Here is a 20951-nt window from a genome sequence, read left to right as displayed (position 1 = left end):
TGTGCTGGCCCGGTCTTTTTGGAAGAGACCCTAGGAGTTGTGACAGAGCTCTCTCTGCAAAACAATCAGCTCAAAAGCTAAAGCAGGGTGTCAATGAAGGGAAGAATCCCTCTTATTCCATAAAAAAAAAAAAAAAACGCTATCTTCCTCTGCAGCCATCCTCCATTTCTCTACATCCTCCTAGGTGTGCTTTTCACCTTGCATACCGGAGGTGTCTCATCCCATGCCTTACAAACACTTTGACTCGCTGTGATCCTGCTGTAACGGTTGCTACAGAAACCCGTTGGCCTGTAGTAACTCTCTGACTGCAGGGACGTGCAAATGCTACCAAACAATAGGCGGAAATGGCAAAAAATGTGTTGAGTATAATAGCCTGCCTGCCTGCCTGCCTGGCTTTGTATATGGCTCTGTTCAAGGTGTGTTGCATAAAACATGCATTCACATACATTCTGTAATCCTCCAGAAATGTGCCACATACCAGTGTTTTCTTAAATGTCCAATATTAACATCTTCTCACCAATTTTAATAATTCTCAGAGCGGCCACAGTAGTGTATTGGAAGTGTGTTGTCCAAAATGTAGCCTTGATGCTGGAATTTAGATTTAGTCAGTTTAAAAGTGCTTTTAGTAAGTCCTAGTGGGAACACACCATTTTGTGTATCTGTAGCTTTAATGCTAGTACATGGTGTTTGTCCACCCATTTCTCCGACAGTGTCTTAAAGAAGCGCTTTTGCGTACTTTTTGCATATACACCGTAACTCTGCATAATAGATGTCATAAATCATATTCAACAATGTGGCATTAAAGTGCTCATGACACCCAAAAAGTTTGAAAAAAACAATAACAAAATGAAAGTACTCACTTAATAAAACATTTTTGTCATACTGCTGTCAGATAAATAAACACTATGAAATGCGAGTGACATAAAGTTGTGATTTTGACACATCCCCCCGTTTTCTGAGCAGAGGGTCTCTTGGCTGTGACATCACTAGCAGAAAACGTTTTTGACTTTTTAATTTCCATCTGTGGGGCAGTATCAAAAAGTTTTCCGACACATCTGACAAGGTGGTGTCTTTTGGAAATGTGAACAAGCTTACTGCGTCTTCAATGTTCCAGCACTGATGGACGCAAACGTTAGCCACATGAGCATAGCTATGTGAGCTAAAGTGCTAACATTACACTCACATGTTAACAGCAACATCATGCTAGGTTAGCTTATTTTCTGAAGAAATCAGTTTGTATCTGAATGCTGTTAAATGGCAGCGCTTTATTTTAATATGTGTAGCGAAGCCTGATTTATTTTGTTTCAAAACTGTCTGCATATACACAGGGTGGCCATGAGGATTTTTTTTCCCCTTCATGACGTTTTGAAAAGCTGCAACTTTAAAATTTTCTCACATTTTGGCTTTGAAATTGCGATGTTATTGTTAGAACATTTTTAAAAATTCACATTCAAAATCACCTAAATTGTCCAATGAGGTTAATTTGGTCTATTATTCATGCATTCTAAACAGTTATTTTTTGCAGATCAGAGTTGGCTAGTTTTTCATACCTGGCATACTGGCAGGAAGCCAGTGGCAACAACTGTATAAATCAGCTGACAAGACACGTCACAGGAACATTAGGTGATCAGTCTGGGACTGCAAGTGAGCAGTCGGAAATGTCGGGTATGAAAAACTAGCCAACTCTGCTCTGTAAAAACAAAAATATCCAAAATGTGTCTGAGCGAAACGTCCGACACATTCTTCACAGAAGTACAGATGACGTCTCAAGAAGCCTTTCCCTCGATGGACAACTCCTGTACGACTGACAGCCGACACAGACGCAAAATGTGTCACATTCAAAGGCATCGAGTCAACGGCTACAACTATGGATTCTTAAAAGCTTTAAAAGAAGTCTTCAGTATCACCACTGTCTGACTCGGTACTTCCTGTTTCTGCCGCCGCTGTCGCTCGTGGCCAGCGCTGAACTTATACGGCAGTGACAGATTGGTTTGTCATGGCCACCGCCGGAGTCCGTGTGCCTCAGTCTTGCAGCCGTGAGCCGGGCTGACCCTAACGCGGTGCGTCAGACTATCACTGTGACGTTGTCAGTCCTCATCAGGCTGACTCTATCATGGATGTAAGAGATGCACGCCTTTTTTTGCACTCTGCTTTCCTGTGTGATTATGCATAGTAAAAAAATAAAAAGTCCACAGCACCCTCTCAACATTAACCTGAACTGACAGCCTAACTTTCAAATCAAACAGGCTGCACACCTTTCACTACAAATGTAACTTTGATTGGCTCACACAAATAAATGTAGCCTGAAATGGACTTCTTTCCTTCCAAGTTGTGCACAACCTTTTCCCTCCAGTGGCTCCTGCCAAGCCAGCCGAGCCATTATTCACTGCCGTTGCTGCAAGCGACAAACCAATACACAGGGAATTTATGCAGATAGAATCGGCGGGGCAATCTGATGAATCGCGTCACTGCACCGCACGTAAATTTGTGCTTGTTGATACGTGATGATGATATATGCGGCCCGACCTCAATGCTCGCTTACAGGACAGTTGGAAGCCCTTTGCTTGTTTCCTAATGGCATAGTTTATTTCCACCATGCTCACCAAAGTTACATTAAAGAACATCACATGGTTGCACTTGCACAATTCAGCATGTCCGAAAAGTAGTAGGAAGAAGCTGAGCTCATTTAATCCTACTTTGTTCACTTTCCGTTTTCAACATATTTACATATTACAATTTTCTAATAATAGTAATGGTAATAGTATAGTTTATTCCAAACATGTTTAACAAAGTTACATTAAGGAGCATTGCTTTTACACTTGTACAATTCAACATGTCCGAAAAGAAGTAGGAAGAAACAGATCTTACATGCCTGCAGGGGGTATGTTGTGGTCGTCGGTGATCATGTATGTTCCCCTGATGGTTCTTTTGTTTTCTGTCTCCATGAACGCCTCGCTCGCAGCCAAAGACAAATCGGAGAAGATCTTTGCCTTGTCTTTTGTGAAGCTAATGAGGTACGACGGGACCACCCTGAGGGACGGCGAGCATGATCTCACCGTATACAAGGTACGAATACGCTGTAGCAGGCTGCTCAGGTGGAGTGTATAAATAATCCCTATAACTGTCTTCTATGGAGGGTTGTGTGGTGAGCGGTCAAATTGAATTGTGAGGCTCCATTTGTTCGACTGTGGCCTCTAATGTCATTTAAAATGTGTTTTCCGTTGGTTATTTTCCTCTGTGAGTTGGCGTTCCTACAAATGATCTAGTCCAGGAAGTATTGTTTTTTGTTCTCTGAGGGTTATACTATAGTACATTATGAACACTTATGATACAATTGTTTCATATTACAAATAATTTTAAAAAACAGGATATGAGGTGCTTTTGTGGGTGGCTTTTGGGCTTGTTTTGAACATGTAATGCCTATCAAAACAAAAACAACTCCTCCAAGATAATTAATTAAAGACATTTAATACAAACAACATTCAAGTGCCTTTTCAACGAGAACTGTCAGGAAATCCATATTCCAGTTGCACTGCAGAGACATGCCTTAAACGTGCAGATAAACTCATTTCTAGGCCGAAGCAAAGAGGCTGGAGGACTCGTCCCTCTACTTGAACCTGCCCGCCACCAAGCTGGAACTGGAGGAGAAAGGCTATTCCGCCACGGGCAAGAGCACGCAGAATCTGGGCAACTGCACCATCAGCAAAGACTCCTTCCAGATCTCCACCTTGGTGTGCTCCACCAAACTCACACAGAATGGTAACAACTTCTTTACTCCGTGGATTAACTTTTTTTTTTAAGGCCCGAGCACCAGCGATAGCTGTGCGAAGGCTCTTTTGAAACTGCTATGTTTATGATTAATATTTAGAGACTGGTCAATGCTTTACAATAGTCAGCCCTAGCGAGCTGCAACTCGAAGGTTTATGTCTATGGACTTATACTGTATTTGTGCCTTAATTTTGAGCAAAGGCAGATTTTGAGCCATATTAACGTGCAATAACTACTGTTGTGGGCACAGGCACATCGCTGCACTCTGTCACTCTCTCTCTCTTTCTGTTTCGCTTGTCACTGAACGCTTGTTGTTGCGGGGTGAGGAGAGCAGGTGTGCGTTCGCTGGTACCGGGTTTTGGGGACTTGGGTCATAGCTGAAGCTTGTGGGTTAGGTGCCTGGAGGGCGGTGAGGCGTGTTCACTGGTCACTGTTGGTTACTCTCCGGGAGGGCAAGGCACTGATATAATTATATATATATTTTTAAACATTCTTGCGATCGGCCGGCAAAGTCCCCAAGATCGAATAGTAGCTTGTGATCGATGGGTTGGTGACCCCTGCTTTACAACATGAACTGGAGGACTTGCACCAGGGGAGGGGAAAAAGAGGTGTGGAGGTGCAGCCAGACACAGGAAATTCAATTGCAGCCATAATAATAATAATAATGCTTCTTCTTCTTCTTCTTCTTCTTCTTCTTATTATTATTATTCCATTGCCATCACTCATGAAAGGATGCACAAAAAAGTATCAAGAACCCATGTTCAAAAACAAACAGGAAATCGTCCATTTTGGGCAAAAACCAGGGGTTGTATTTTGACAAGCTAGTCCTACGGACATTTAGCAAATGAGGCCACATGAAAATCACAGATACTAGACATATGGGTGATTATATATTGTGAACCAATTTAACGTACGCCAGAGAATGTGGGTGGAGCTTTGGAGACTCACCAAGCAACACAAAACTCAAATAACTCAACTGCACAAGGTCAGACTTCTACAATAGTGTGTATGATGTAGATGACACCCTGAAAACACCCATATGTCACTTCTTCAATTTTAACAGTGCCTCCTTTTGGCGAAAGGAAGTGACAACTAAACAGATGCTTAATACAAAAACCCACTCCTCTGAGTTAATTTATTGAATCATTTATACAGAGCACATTAAATAGATTGATGATATGAAGCATGATGTTTCATTACACGTGGTGGGTGGAGCCTGGCGGTGAAGACTGCTCCTTGATCCTCGCCGTTAATCATCAGACATAACTTCACTTCATATTATCAACTCCTTCAAAATTGTTATGAGCATTAAGGGTTGGGGTCTGATAACAACTACATTTTGATATTGACATTAATGGTGCCACCAACTGGTGGACATGTATAACTGCTGTAACTACCTTCTACATCAGGGTTGTCAAACTCGTGCCATGGAGGGCCGAGACACTGCAGGTTTTCTTTCCAGCCAGTCACTAAAGCAGGTGATTTTAATGATCAACACCTTCAGTTTGAGAGAAGGAGCTCATCAATTAAAGAAGAAACTGGTTGGAGAAAACCTGCAGCGTCTCAGCCCTCCAGGGCACGAGTTTGACACATGTGTTCTACATGGTCCGATCGTCACAAAATGTGGGCTGGGGCATCCGGGAGGACATGACCACATAGCCACCTTGGCACCAGTGTTGCCCCCTCCTGGTCAAAAAGTATACCTATCAGAACTCCCTTTCACATAGTCAAATCGCCCCAAATTTTTTTAGCGTGGTTTAGGTCACCTTCCAGTCGGTGACTGTGTGTGTACATTGACTCAGATGGCGCCTCCTACTGGATACATTTTGTGCATGTTAAAATTCTGTTCGGGATGTCTCAATTTCTTTCGAACTCAGGATACTGGTGTCGAGTCCTGTGTCCGCTTGCCCGCCGACCCACAGGAACACCAAGTTACGTGGGGGTGCGAGGGCTCGTTCCATGCTGCTTGCAGCTTTAAGTTACCTTGTTTTTGCCTAAACATGGTCATACTGTAAAACACATTGGCATTAATAACTGTGGCTAGGCAACTTCACGCTTCGTGAGAGAGAAATACTTTTGGCAACTTTTGCCGGTGTTTTAGGTTGCCGTTTTGGAGGGGACGGGCTAACGTTTGTGATGAGATTCCGCCACGATTGAGCAGTCTGCCGGGGAAATCCTTCTCTACACAAACATTCCTTCTCCTCTTGATGACAGCATTTCATTCACATTATGTCAATTGCCGTAATTCCACGTTTAACAGTAGATTCTGTTTTTATTGTCCAATTCCGTGTTTCAGTCCGCGATTCTTTTCACGCGGAAATCATAGGGCCCTGTGTAGTGTTATTTACAATGAACTCATCAGCTACAGTATATTAATGCTGGCTGTTAAAACATTGGGTCTGTTGCTGCTGTGTTGTGCAATACACTTGATAATAAATGGCCATGTGGTCAAAGTCACTATGTTTTGTGTGGATACACAATATTATGGAGGAATGATTATATTAACTTTGGCTTTTGTATTTAACTCATTCAATCCCAGCCATTTTTCAAAAGACAACCCCTTCAGTACAGACCATTTTAGACCATTTTGACTGATCTTTCAAGGCACACAGAATATTGTGTTTTTTTTATCGCTTAAAATTGCTCTGAAGTGAAACGCATTAGTGGACACTTGCGTCATCACCTCTTTTTGGCTCTCGTGCAAAAGACGTAAAAGACTTAAATACGTTGTTGGGATTGGGCGTTCGGCTTTATAAAAACATATAACTATTATATTATTTTGGTATTGAATGTGTTAAGGATGGGGCCGATCTGATACAGAGTCTATATCAGGTTTCGACACCAGAGTAATTCAGGTTTTGGAAATTTCTAATACCACTTGCGGACATTTCTGATTCATGAGTCTTTATGCTTCAATGTAGTCAGCTTTTTGTTACCACCAAACATAGCTATAAGAATATCAGCAAACAAAGCTGTCTCCACACATGCACTGCAGCCGTCCTCCTCACTGGTACCGCACACACACACACACACACACACACACACGCACAAACACAAGAGCTCTGCCTGACGTGTTCACAGCCATAAAAACAGTTGACATCACAAGCGCTTAACACTACACAAAGCTTCCAATATCATACTTGACTGTAGAGAGCGGTGTATTAGAGCTTCATCAACAACAATGATAATGTAGCGACCTGGGCCGGGTTGTTCAAAAAATATTTAACATAGTCTCCAGCTTTACAGCAAAATGAACCTCGGCCCTACGCCGGATACTGGAACTACTTAACCAGCCTTCAAAGTAAGAGCCCAGACGGACTTAACTTAAAAATGTTCAAATTGTATTCTGCAACAAATGAAGCTAAACGTTTTGTGAATTAAAACAAGCAAGCAATTTATGAACGACACAATAAAAATGTTTTTGGTTAAAAATATTTTGCTCAGCACAAACTGTTATAATTTGGAAAAATACTTAGTCGGCTCGCATTTAAAGTACGAGTCTTAGGGTTCATCCTAATATTGGTGCCAAGATGATAGTTCATATAATAGCTATTTGTGTATAAACGACACATGAGCAATATTTATCAAATGTATGTTTTATTTGTTATTGTTCCACAAGTGTACAGAACACAGCTTTCAATACATTGCAAAGGCAAGACTATGTAGACCATCAGACACACTATACTTTAAAAATAATGTAACTATCGCCTCAGGTTGCAAGTTCATAAAAATACAATCTTGTGACGTCGATTAAGCCTCAAATAGCTCTATGTACAATTATTCAATCAAAATAGTTCTTAAACATGACTAAGATAGAATTTGCAAACACGGTTCAATAAAGTAGTTTCCTTTCAAGTCAGGGCAGTTAAAAGCATGTTTTTCTATCTTGCAAATATCAATAATTTGTCATGTGCTAAAAAGCTGCAATGTACAATAAAGTGTGAAGTAATGCATAACCCAGACATCAGCAATGCACGTAAGGAGACATGACAGTATGGCGTCATGAAGGCAGCGTTAGCCGCAAACTCCATCTGGACAGTTAACCATTTTTTAAAAAGTTAGCGGTGGTCCTTAGGTGTGTTAACTTTAACGTCAAGTTAACGGCCGGTTAAAGTTAACCGAGTTTGGGACAACAAGATAACGGTTGGTTAAGTCTACTTAACCAGTGGCTAAATAAATAACTGAGTTTTGAACAACCGAGCCCAGGAAGTTATGTGCGATGTTAAGAGTTCTCTGTTGTCCACTGTCTGTGAAGCCGTGAACGCGTCAGGCTGAGCGCTTCTGTGTGTGCAGCACTCCATGTGTGGAGACAGCTACGTTTGCTGATATTCTTCTAGCTACATTTGCTGCTGTTATTTTGGCGTAGTTGCATTATGAAGCAAACGGAGCTCTGGTTCAGCTATTTAGGTGTGGGGTTGGCTCGAAAGTGAAAAAGTGTGGATCGGTGTGCGTCCCTGCTTGTATTTATGTAACAAATGCCTCCTCGTGTATCCAGCTATTTAGATTTGGAGGTTGCACGTTGCCACAATAATTTCCCACCATTTGGGCCCCCACCTTGCCCACTTGCGGGTTGGGGGGGGGTTGCGGATGGCCTTTAATGTATATAGCAGGATTCTAGATGTGACAGGGGGCCAATGGAGGTGCTGCAGGATGCGGGTGATGTGATGAAAAGAAGGAGCTCTGGTGCTGATGCGGGCGCCTGAATTAACATCATTAACATAATTAACATCCTTAACATATTTTATTCACAGAAAAAATCTTGCCTGCTTATTCATTTCTGTCCCATCATATATATATATATATATATATATATATATATATATATATATATATATATATATATATATAAAAAACAATGCATTTTTAAAAATCAAGGTCATCACCTTTGAGACTTGTGCGTGTTGTATTTGCTCATTCAAATGAACAGAAGGCCACTTTTGTTGCAAGTAAATATTCATATGTTAATTCAAGTCTTTTACATTCCAATTGCGCTGCAACGTCACCTTCTTTTGTCCCAGATTTGGCTTTTCTTTTGTGGCTGCTGCCTGCCTGAGCTGCTGTTTACATTAATGACTGGAAAAAGCTTTCTTTTTCTTGTATAATTACATCAGTATGTTTGAAGGAGATTAAATCATCAGTTGTTTTTCTTTTGGCTTCATGGGACTACAAGCCTTTAGAATACAGTCCATTTTGATTAAAACATCTTAGACTTTTGTAGCAAAAGATGGCAGAAATATAGAACACAACATGCACTTTGTTAATATTTGTTTATTTGCGTTTATTTGTGTTTTCCCAGTGGACCTACTGGGTCTTCTGAAGTGGCGCTCCAATACCAGCCTCCTGCAGCAGAACCTGCGACAGCTGATGAAGGTGGAAGGCGGAGAGGTGGTCAAGGTCAGGGTTGTTGTTTTTACATTTTGTGGCACCTGGCTCCACCGGCAAGTTATCATTATAGCCTTTGAAGTAGCACAAGGTAGTGGAAATTGAAGTGGAAAGGATACCACAGGGCCCACTATAGTCCGGCAGAATCATGAAACATGGAGAACCACCATCCTATTGGAAAAGAAAAAAAGCAAAAAAAAAAAACCCAACTAATTAAATATACGGTAATTAAACAAAGTATTGCATCACTATCCAATGAAAACTGTTTAATATTTTTGTTCAAAACCAAAAAAAGTTTACTTTCTAATTTTTTTAAATTTATATGACTATATAGTTTTAAATGTATTTCATTATTATTATATATGATGTATAAAAAATGTTGTATTATACTTGTGTTAATACTAATATTTATAACATCATTTTTTTATAAGAAAAATATGATCATAATAATGATTTTGATTTTTGAATACATTATGTAGGTTTTTTTTATTCTTGAAATTTACAATAATAAAATTATGATGTAAAAGCATTTTTTTGCTTTTTTTATTAACTAATTTACTTGTATTTTATTTATTTATTAATAAGCCAATAGAAACATTTGAAATGAAACACACCATGCTATTGCCAAAAAAATCATAAATATATTAAAGAAAAGTATTGTTGCTATCCAATGAAAATAGTTTAGAATTTTACAAAAAAACTGAGGTTTAGATTGAGCGCAAAAAACAACTGCCTTTAGTTAGCACCCTCTTGAGTGCTCATCCCGGGGCAGATAAGTAAATCACTCTGCGGACAAAGTTGTTGCAGTGCGTCCCCTCGCTCAGGCAGTCCTCATCGGGTCTAGATAGATGCAACTGCCACAGCAGGACCGCTTCATTAAACCACAGGGGTGTGATTACTCTCAGCCACACATTAGCTCGCTAGAACCCCAGCCAAAGTGCCCGGAGGCTCTCGGCATAAAATTAGATAACGTTTTCATTTAAAGGCCCTAATGGTTATCCTCTTACACTAAAGATCAGATACTAGTGTAAAGATTAGCTCCTGCATAAATCATTTCTTAATGGGATTCTGCTCCTGGGGGATCTGGTCACAGCTTGCGAGACGGCGTGGGAGTTTCGCCTCTACATGGTGTTTGCTTGTCGGACGCGCGATGAAGGTGCAGAGATTGCTCCTGCCATCGAATTGACTGAGCAAATGGAGCGCGTCTCCCTGGAGAGAGTGTCTGTTTTTCAATGGCACGCAGATAAATTATTAACCATCTTTTGCAGAGTTTGCTGGCGTTGGCATCTGTGCAAAGTTGTCTCATCACTGAAGAGCCACGCTTCTTGAGACATCTCACTCCTCTCGTTATGACACTCCTCTCGATATGTTTGTGTCGCCAGCTGGATTTGCAATTTGAAAAGGGAATTTTGTTTCAAACGGCAACAACAAATGCAAAAGAAAAGAGGCTGTGCGTGGTCTATTTGCATTATATTATGCATTGTTTTGTTGCCTTGTTTAACACCTTGTGCGTCCTTGTCCTTCTAGTTTCTGCAAGACACACTGGATGCCCTCTTCAACATCATGATGGAGAACTCAGACAGCGACACGTTTGACACGCTGGTGTTTGATGCCTTGGTAAGCAGACAAATGGAAGAGGCAAGCCACTTGTTTTTTTGCTAGCTTCTCTGGTAACAGGCGCTCCTTACTCGTATTACAACATTGGTTCTGTTACTGCTGTGGTGAGAAGATGGCAGTACCTCTTATGAACATTCAAGGAATGTTGGCAAGCTTCCGCTGATGTTAGCGGCTGTTATCGTGCTTTGCCACTGTTTTTCTCCCCTCTGTGGGGTGTGTAGCCTTTTCTGTATGCAGGCTGAGCAGTTTGCTTTTTGCCGGTATTACAACATTGGTTCTGTTACTGCTGTGGTGAGGAGAGGCAGCATGCCCTGTGAAGATTCAAGGAATGTTGGAGAGCTACCACAAACATTAGCGGCCGTTTTTATCGCGAGGAGTGACCATTTTTTTCCACAATGGGGTGTGTAGCCTTTTCTGTATGCAGGTTGAGCTGTTTACTCCTTACTGGTATTACAGTGTTGGTTCTGTTACTACTGTGGTGAGAAAGAGACAGCACCCCCTGTGAAGATTCAAGGAATGTCGGCAAGCTACAGCAAACGTTAGCTGCCGTTTTCGTCTTGATTAGCCACCATTTTTTCCCCGCTGTGGGGTGTATAGCCTTTTCTGTATGCGGGCTGATCACTTTGCTCCTCACTGGTATTACAACAATGTTTCTGTTGCTGCTGTGGTGAGGAGAGGCAGCACCCCTGATTCAAGGGATGTTGGTGAGCTACCACAAACATTAGTGTTTCATTGTGATTACCAGCCTCTTCTGTATGTGGGCTGAGCAGTTTGCTCCTTACCTCCTGTGAACATCCAACCCATTGTGTACAGCGCCTTAGTAGTAGAAGTGTTGTAATCACGTTATAAATAACTGTACTTCTCTGCCCAGGTGTTCATCATTGGTCTCATTGCCGACCGCAAGTTTCAACACTTCAACCCCGTTCTGGAGACCTACATCCGCAAGCATTTCAGTGCCACGCTTGCCTACACGTGAGTTAGCCCCTCCATGAATAGATCACATGACCACCTTGAGCTGGAAGCACATCTTATCTGAGGAGCTCTGCTGTGTTGGCAGGAAACTGACCAAGGTTCTGAAGAACTACGTGGACAATGCAGAGAAGCTGACGGAGCAGCTGCTGAAGGCCATGAAGGCTCTGGAGTACATTTTCAAGTTCATCGTACGCTCCAGGGTGCTCTTCAACCAGTACGTCGTGTTGCTAATAAATGAAATGATGTATCTTGTACAACAGCCCCTTCGTTCATTAGGATTACAATGCTGGAGTGTTGATTCGTTCTTATGCAATCCCCATGAAGCTTTATTACAAGGCTGCTGTTATATTGTTTTTTATTGTTACTGTATATTAGACATTGTTGTTTTCTCCCTTTTCCCTTTCTTTTATCTGGTTAAAGGAGTATATGGAGGATAAACAATGCACATACTCAGACTTTCATCATATTATCTCAAACCATGGTCTCTGCTCTAATAGGTACCTCATCGCAAATATTCTTATACAGCTTTGCCAAATTAATGCAGTGGTGGTGTTTTAATTTTTTAGTCAACAACCAATCCAATTTATTTTATGATAATTAGTTAGCATAGTATTGGCTTGTAGCAGTAAAATTATAATATAGTAATGAATGTAGAATTTTCAAATGTATTATAATATGGTATTTTTATATTATGGTATGATATATATTTTTCATATCTTCATATTTAGTATTTTTATATTTTATTTATTATTGTGTATATCCATCCATTTTCTATACCGCTTCATTCTCATGAGGGTCGCGGGGGCATGCTGGAGCCTATCCCAGCTGACTTCGGGCGACAGGCGGGGTACACCCTGGACTGGTCGCCAGCCAATGGCAAGGCACATATAGACAAACAAGCATTCACACTCACATTCATACCTATGGACAATTCAGAGTCTCCAATTAACCTAACATGCATGTTTTTGGAATGTGGGAGGAAGCCGGAGTACCCGGAGAAAACCCACACACACACGGGGAGAACATGCAAACTCCACACAGAAATGCCCAAGGGAGAATCGAACCCAGGTCTTCCCGATCTCCAGACTGTTCCTGTGTTGGCCAACGTGCTAACCACTAGACCACAGTGCAGCTTATTGTGTATATATAATACAGTGTATAATAATATATATAATAATATAATCGTTTTTATATTAAAGTATCTTTTTTAAATGACATAACATCTTACGGTGACATAACAGCGCCTTTTCCGAGTTGTGTGGAAAATTAGTTATCACCGGCTCGATGGTTGTCTGGTTGGCAGCAACTTCAGCTGGCTGGTTTTCCTCCGTGTTTGAGTGGAAACGTGCTATGTAGTTTTTCATATTTGTCGTGTTCCCAAAATATTTTAAGCTTGTTTGAAAAAGCTTGCATATTGTCTGGCTCTTGTCCAGCTCATTTTTACCTTCAACTATGTAAAAGCCGACGGTCGCTTTAAATCCAGAGGGTGCGGGTCGGAATTTATGCTCAGCCAATCTGGTCGCGTTTTAGGTGCACCACCATAAACTGTCTGTGCGGCACTTTCGCTTTCCTGCCTTTTTTTTTGGGTTCCGTCAGCATTAATTACTGACATTTATGAATCGATTAATAATCGTCAATGTCTGCATCCCGATGCATATAAGAATTATTTCCCCCACCCCTAAATATTATAGGTCTTATTACTATTATACAGTATTTTTATATTATTTTTAAATAATATATACCTACATTTTTTTTTATGTATTTATTTTTTTTTGAAAGGTATGAAAAAGAATAGTCCGCACAGTGGTCTAGTGGTTAGCATGTTGGCCAACACAGTAACAGTCAGAAGATAGGGAAGACCTGGGTTCTAATCTCCGTTGGGCATTTCTGTGTGGAGTTTGCATGTTCTCCCTGTGTGTGTGTGGGTTTTCTCCGTGTACTCCGGTTTCCTCCCACATTCCAAAAACATGCATGTTAGGTTAATTGGAGACCCTAAATTGTCCATAGGTATGAATGTGAGTGTGAATGCTTGTTTGTCTATATGTGCCCTGCCATTGGCTGGCGACCAGTCCAGGGTGTACCCCACCTCTCGCCCGAAGTCAGCTGGGATAGGCTCCAGCATGCCCCCATGACCCTAATGAGGATAAGCGGCATAGAAGATGGATGGATCTTAATGAGGTTTTAAGTAGAGCTACAATATGCAAAAGCAACAAGGGGGAGTGAGACAAAAAACATGTTGTTTATCACCTGATCAAAAGTTTAAGACCACAGGCTATAAAAGCCAAAATCTGCACTAAATAGTCATTTTCTGTCAGGCATTCACACTGTCATGCCCTCCTGATGGCTAAAGCTAAGAAGCTGCATAAGCTGCATAAGCAAGGCCTCTCGCAGCGTGCCATTGCTGCTGAGGTTGGGTGCAGTAAATCAGCCATTCTACTTTTTTTGAAAGATCCTGAGCATTATGGAACAAAAAAGTCAAGTGGTAGACCCAAAAAAAAATCACACCTGCACTGAGCAGGAGGATCCGATTGACTGTCCATCAAGACACAGGACGGTTTTCGACCCAAATTAAGGCCCTTGCTGGTGCTGACTGCAGCGCAATAACCATCAGACGGCATCTGCGGGAAAAGGGGTTAAAAAAACAATTCAAAGACCTCGTCTCCTTCAACGCCACAAAACTGCCCGTTTAGACTTTGCCAGGGAGCATCAAACATGGGACATTGAAAAGTGGAAAAAAGTTTTATTCTCTGATGAGAAAAAATGTAACCTTGGTGGTCCAGATGGCTTCCAACGTTACTGGCATGACAAGGAGATCCCACCTGAGATGTTTTCTACCCGGCACACTGGAGGGGGGTCCATCATGATCTGGGGTGCTTTTTCATTCAGTGGAACACTGGAGCTTCAGGTGGTGCAGGGTCGTCAAACGGCGGATGCTTACGTGCAGATGTTGCAGCGGGCATCCCTCATGACTGAGGGCCCTCGTCTGTGTGGTAACAGCTGGGTTTTTCAACAGGACAACGCTGCAGTTCACAATGCTCGCTTGACCAAGGACTTTTTCAGGGAGAATAACATCACTCTTTTGGACCATCCTGCATGTTCTCCTTATTTAAATCCCATAGAGAACATTTGGGGATGGATGGCAAGGGAAGTTTATAAAAATGGCCATCAGTTCCAGACAGTTGATGCCCTTGGTGAAGCCATCTTCACCACTTGGAGCAATGTTCCCACTAGCCTCCTGGAAACACTCGCATCAAGCATGCCCAAACCCATTTTTGAAGTGATGAACAAGAACGGTGCAGCTACTCATGACTGAGTCCTACTGAGAAAACTTTTTGTTGTTGTTTGGAGAGTTTTTTGTTATTTTTTGAGTGATGGTCTTAAACTTTTGATCAGCTGATAAACAGCCTGTTTCAGTTTAATTGTTGTTTTCAATAAATTACTTTTTCAAAATGCTTTTTGTCTCACTCCCCCTTCTTGCTTTTGCATATTGTAGCTCTACTTAAAACCTCATTAAGATCCAAATGTGCAAAATGAAAATTCTAGCAATTTTTCAACTGGTCTTAAGATTTTAATCAGGTCTGTATATTTCTCTTTATGTTTGCTTCTATGTGACCGCAGGCAGGTACGCATTGTTTAAAGTGCTAATCTGATGAGGCTATTCCTATTTATTTGTATTGTGCTGGCCTGCTTTTAACACGTTATTGGGGATCTCGTCAAACACGTCTGCCGAGCTAACTCCCCGAGCACTGTCCCCCTCACAGGCTCTACGAGAACAAAGGAGAGGCCGACTTCATGGAGTCTTTGAGGAACCTATTCACATCCTTTAACGACATGATGAACAGCAACTCGGAGAACACAGGCATGGTGAAGGTAGGTGCATATCGCGCAAATGTTACAGTGATACATCCCTAGTGGATTTACTTCGGATGAAAAGCTCAGTAATATAAAGTTCACGTCTTTGTTCCTCTTTGAGCCACCTTTCCTTTCCATGTGTTCTCACTGTAAGGGCCGCACATACTTTAAATTGAAGCAAAGTGTAGCCAAACTCAGTAGTAATTGAAGACCCTTCAGACCTTTTTTGCCCATTTGCCACAACATGCACACCTACTGTGTTGCATGTGCTGTTATTTTTCTGGCAAATGCTCCCCCCCACTGTTGGATTGGCTTGAAAAGTCACACACAGCTTAATGCAGTCTCGCAAGATTGGTAGCACTGATCCCTCCTGCTACGTCGACTTGTAGACCCAGGTCTTTCGTAGACCCAGGTGCATATGAGGTGTGTTTAGCAGCAGAGTTATGTACCATCTACTGTACGGACTGACAAGCCACAGTCCCATTGTAATGTGTTTATGACCGAGTCAAAACAGGCAGCACCAAATCTATTTACATTTTGTCTTCAAAGTGTATGTTATAGATCCGACTTGATGTCTGATTTTAACACCAGATGTCTTAATCTGATTTGATTTATTTTAGCACAAAGTATGTGCAGTCCTACATTTCAGATGTACCCTTCATCAGGCCATGCTGTTTGTCTGTCTTCTATCTGTAATACTTTACCTGTTGTTTCCTTCCTCTTTTTTCCATCCTTCTGACCTTCACTGTCCTGTGAACTGGGATGTCCTCTGGCTTTCTGCTCTTTAGCTGCTTCTGAAGGTATTTATCTCGCCATCTTTTGCCTCCCTCTCTCTATATAGAGATACAGTATAAATGTGTGTTTGCATTTTCTCGTCCTGCATCTCTGCTTTGAGATAATACAATCGCCAGGTGGCGTCACCTTCGCAGATCTAGACAGCAGATCTGTGTGCATGCTCAACTGTCCTGGAAGATCCAGATGCAATTAGGGGGTGCTTGCTGTGTAATTAGGTGCCATATTAGTTTTTACTGATGCAAAATTAAAAACTGATATGGGGCAACAGCCATGAAGGTGTGGAGTTCCCCCTTAAAAGTCCAACTTGGTGGGGAGAGCTCAGGGAGATTTATTCCTCTTGAAGTAGTAATAGATGTCAAAACTTGGCAGAGGGTACAAGTATCGTCATTTTCGGTATGTGAGACAAATGGATGGTGAAACTGCACCCACTAAATTTAGAAAGGAAGAACAGATTTGTACACATTTAAGCCGCACCAGACTATAAGCCGCACATGTCTACGTCATAAAAGACATATTGTGGGGTGCACGAGTCTCAGGACCAGGCAGCTCTTTATTTGACAGGAGTCAATCATGAGCTATGAGAAAACTCACAACCAGTGAGTCAACCCATCGGAAATCACAGGAGGTCATTACTCAATGTAACAATCCGACTCTGTCATCCTAGATCTAAAATGATCACACAGCAACTTAGACTGAAAAGGTATACCTAAGAAATATACAAGACACGTACAGTATTAATAAAGTTGAAAATAAAAAGAAAAGCAACCATTGTAACTTAATTCCATAATGCATTTCATCCCAGCATGGCAGCTATTAGCCAATGAACTGAATTAATGAATAATAATAAATACAAAATGGACCAAATCAAAAGATGGGAAAGGTCCTCAGAAGCACCAGGTGTGCCATCATTCAAACTGCCTCCTTTGTTTCTCTCTCGCTGTTTTTTTTATGACACTTAAATGTTTCAGATCATAAAAATTTTTAAATATTACCGTATGGTCTGGTGTAAAAGCCATTACTTTTTTCTTAAACTTTGAACCCTGCGACGTACACAGCGGTGCGGCTAATTTATGGCTAAATTGTAATCTCGTGACAGCTCCTTTACTTCAGATCGTTTCGCTAATCAGTTAGTGAGGAAGCAATAACTCTTTCTTTGGCGAGAACCAATCACGTGAAATCAATGCCCTCACAACAAGCTAGTCAATCCATTAGTTATCAGTGGAGGTCAGTAAATATACCCAACATAAGAACATAACAGTCTGACTCAGGGTGTCATCTTTTAAAGACACTTTACTAACAGAACTAAATTCTTCAACTTCACACTCAAAAGGTGTATGTACAAATATCAAAACCTAATGTGACTTTAAAATAAAGAAAAAGACAACATTTTGAAGGTTTCCCATAATGCATTGCTCAGATGCAATGCATTCATTGGGCTGCTGCAATGACGTCACCATCTCGCCATCACCGTTTCCCTGTCTTTTGGTCCTCTGGCGGACAGAAGCAGCCATTTTCTACAAGTATGCGTTCTATGCTCTCCTCCAATGAAATGGCTTCTGCAACCAAAATGCATTATGATAACGCGGTTGGTGCAACTAATTTCTACAGGTGTTCTAAGTTCTGGAGTACTTACTACGTCCTCTGTCTGATTTTGTCTAAATTAAGGTGATTTTATGGTTCCTTTTTAATGTCATGTAGCCAGTAGCAGGAGTGCAGCCAGGAATTCTGGGTCCCATGGAAAAAAAAAAAAAAGTTTCCCCCCGTTTATTACTTAGTAATTTGATTAATAATTACCTATTTTTTTTTAGTTCCTCTGGCAGTCAAGGGACCTTGGAATTGTCCTGACTTTTCCCCTTTATACGGCACCCCTGGCCAATAGCACTATTATTAATAGCATAATTAGCATTATATTATTAGCCAATAGCATTATAAATAACTTGAAAAATGTATATACTCTGTGTGTGTGTGTGTGTGTGTGTGTGTGTGTGTGTGTGTGTATGTATATATATATATATGTATATATATGTATATATATATATATATATATATGTGTATATATATATATATATGTATGTATATATATATATATGTATGTATATATATATATATGTATGTATATATATATGTATATATGTATATGTATATATATATATGTGTATATATATATATATATATGTATATATATATATGTATATGTATATATATATATATATATATATATATATATATATATACATACACACACACACAGTCAAACCTGTCTTAGCGGCCACCTTTATAGAACGGCCACCTGCCTATAGCAGCCACTGAAAAATCCCCCACAGCAAATTTACATGTTATAGACCCTGTGTATAGCAGTCACCTGTACAACGCGGCCAGCGGCCACCCATTTTGTTTCCCTTGGTCAATATCTGACCGCATATAGCGGCCAAATTACCGACTCAAGTCGAAGCTTCATGCACGAAAAAGTTTTGTTTTTCAGTCAATGAAGCCGTCGTGTGTAGACTTTAATTACTGAGTCCTAGCTCAGTCACAATCATTCATAAGATCCACACAAACTGTCAGTTCTTCCGCATAAAAAAGCCGTCTTCTTTTGAGCTTGCTATTTCCTGGTCAAACATGTAACTTTAAGAGCATTTGCACCAAAACATTACCGCAAATTAGGCTGGGAACAGGACGTGCTCCCAGCGACGCTACAATTTAAAAAAATCATACGCTAGCATGCATGCGGCAGCGGGAGCAAAACTGAGTTCGGTTGTACTTAATTGAAGTATTTTAGAATGTACTCACGTTATTTTTCATCAATCCTCATCCACAAATCCATCAAAGTCCTCATCTTCTGTATTCGACACAAACAAAGCCGTCTTCTTTTCTGTTCGCTACTAGTCTGTTAACTTGTCAGTGTTATTCAGCTCCAAAGCAAAGAAGGAAACTTCTCCTGTTTCTTCTGCCAACTTTATTTATTGAACGCGGCCACCAGACAGCAGCTCAGAACACACACACATCTCTCAGCATCGTCTCTCCTTCCTGTTGCCCACAAGGCAAAGGTTAAACAAGCCCCACTACATAGCTGTCCAGCCAATGCCTGTAACAAGTGACACCGTTTATTTCCTGGTGTGCACTGGTCAATACTGTAATGCCGCTTGTTGTGGGGAAGGAGAGACTCACGTCGCCGATGCACTTTAATGGCTTTATTAACAGCGGAGAACACTGCAGGACTTTACATCCACGCCAACATAAACACACTTCCCAACTCTCTCCAAACTCACAGCTAGCACAGAGACTAGCTCTCCTGCTCGGGACGCCCACCGTCACTTCCCGTCACTTCCTGATGAACTAAAGCTGTAATGACACTCTGCCGTATAAAAAGTAAAATATTAAAAACAAGCGTAAGACATTACTAGCACAGCTTTGTTCTGTGGGTGGTGGATATATTCTATCAGTTATTATTAAGCCTCTAGCTTCCTTTTAGTAAGTAAAAACCTTGGCTATGATTGCACTACATTGTCAAGTAGACCTACAAAGTACACTTGGAAGAACCAGAGGTGAATAAATGTATTGCAACTGATGTGAAACTGATGAGGGGTAGGATTAAATAATCTTTGCTTCTTCCTACTCCTTTTTGGACATGCAAAATTGTGAATTGTACTATGTGATGTGCTACTGTTTGACTCATATGCATGTTCAGGATGAATTAAAACCATGAACCATGATAATAACAAGCCTAGTAGTGCTGTATAACTTTTATCCGCAGTCCGCAGTGCCCTCTACTGGTCAACATTATTATTATTATTATTATTTTCCCTTTTTTTTTCTTTTTTTTCCTCTATTGGTCAACATTCAAACTGGACGCCAACCTGTCTATAGAGGCCACCTGCCTATAGCGGCCACTTTTGCAGACTCCCTCTCGTGGCCGCTATAGACAAGTTTGACTGTATATATATTATATAATGAATATGTTGTCATTTTTCATAAACTTCATTTTACTAATACATTTAACAATTGAAAATTACAATTAATAAAAACAGATTAATAAAAACAGATTAATATCATTTATGGGAACACCTTGTTAACACGGCGTGCGGTAAACCGAGGACCACCTGTAATATAGAACGTTTTACATGCTAAACTACTTGAAATTAAGTTGAAAATGATGCCACTGTGTTTTTTTGTTTTTTTTTGTTCAGGGTGCTGCACTGAAATACATTCCTACTATCGTTAATGATGTCAAGCTGGTGTTTGACCCGAAGGAACTGAGGTAAGGAAGCACTGGCACCTCCATTAATTCAATTATGTGCTGTTCCAAGCCAAACTGAACAGAAATGCAACATAAAACAGTAATAAATCAAACTTATGTGATAAACAAAGCCCCTATTGGTCCTTCATTTATTACGTTAAACAAAAAAACATACATAAAGAGAAGGTTCACATCTTCAGTCTCCCTTATAGTCAGTAAAGGAGGCCATTGGTTCAGTGCACTTTCCAGCTCCCTGCACTCCTTTGCTCCCGTTGTTCAAATGTGCAGACAGCAATCGTAATCCAATAAACCTTTGTTAAATTCAGCA

At 40.8% G+C, this 20951-nt stretch overlaps 1 protein-coding gene across 2 annotated transcripts in view; it reads left to right on the top strand.

Moving 5' to 3' along the window:
* dock1 (dedicator of cytokinesis 1) overlaps positions 1–20951 on the top strand; it is a 233058-nt gene that overhangs the window by 50690 nt on the left and 161417 nt on the right. For both annotated transcript variants that reach the window (XM_054800773.1, XM_054800780.1), the window contains exons 17-24: positions 2963–3066; positions 3576–3759; positions 9065–9162; positions 10678–10767; positions 11639–11739; positions 11825–11953; positions 15501–15609; positions 20574–20644. In XM_054800773.1, the coding sequence (XP_054656748.1) occupies positions 2963–3066; positions 3576–3759; positions 9065–9162; positions 10678–10767; positions 11639–11739; positions 11825–11953; positions 15501–15609; positions 20574–20644 (886 nt within the window). The remainder of the gene's footprint in view (positions 1–2962; positions 3067–3575; positions 3760–9064; positions 9163–10677; positions 10768–11638; positions 11740–11824; positions 11954–15500; positions 15610–20573; positions 20645–20951) is intronic.

This window comes from Dunckerocampus dactyliophorus, chromosome 2 (genome assembly GCF_027744805.1).
Source record: "Dunckerocampus dactyliophorus isolate RoL2022-P2 chromosome 2, RoL_Ddac_1.1, whole genome shotgun sequence".
Taxonomy (NCBI): Eukaryota; Metazoa; Chordata; class Actinopteri; order Syngnathiformes; family Syngnathidae; genus Dunckerocampus; species Dunckerocampus dactyliophorus.
The sequence above is the reverse complement of the archived record's forward strand: the minus strand, read 5'-3'. Positions and strand labels throughout refer to the sequence as shown.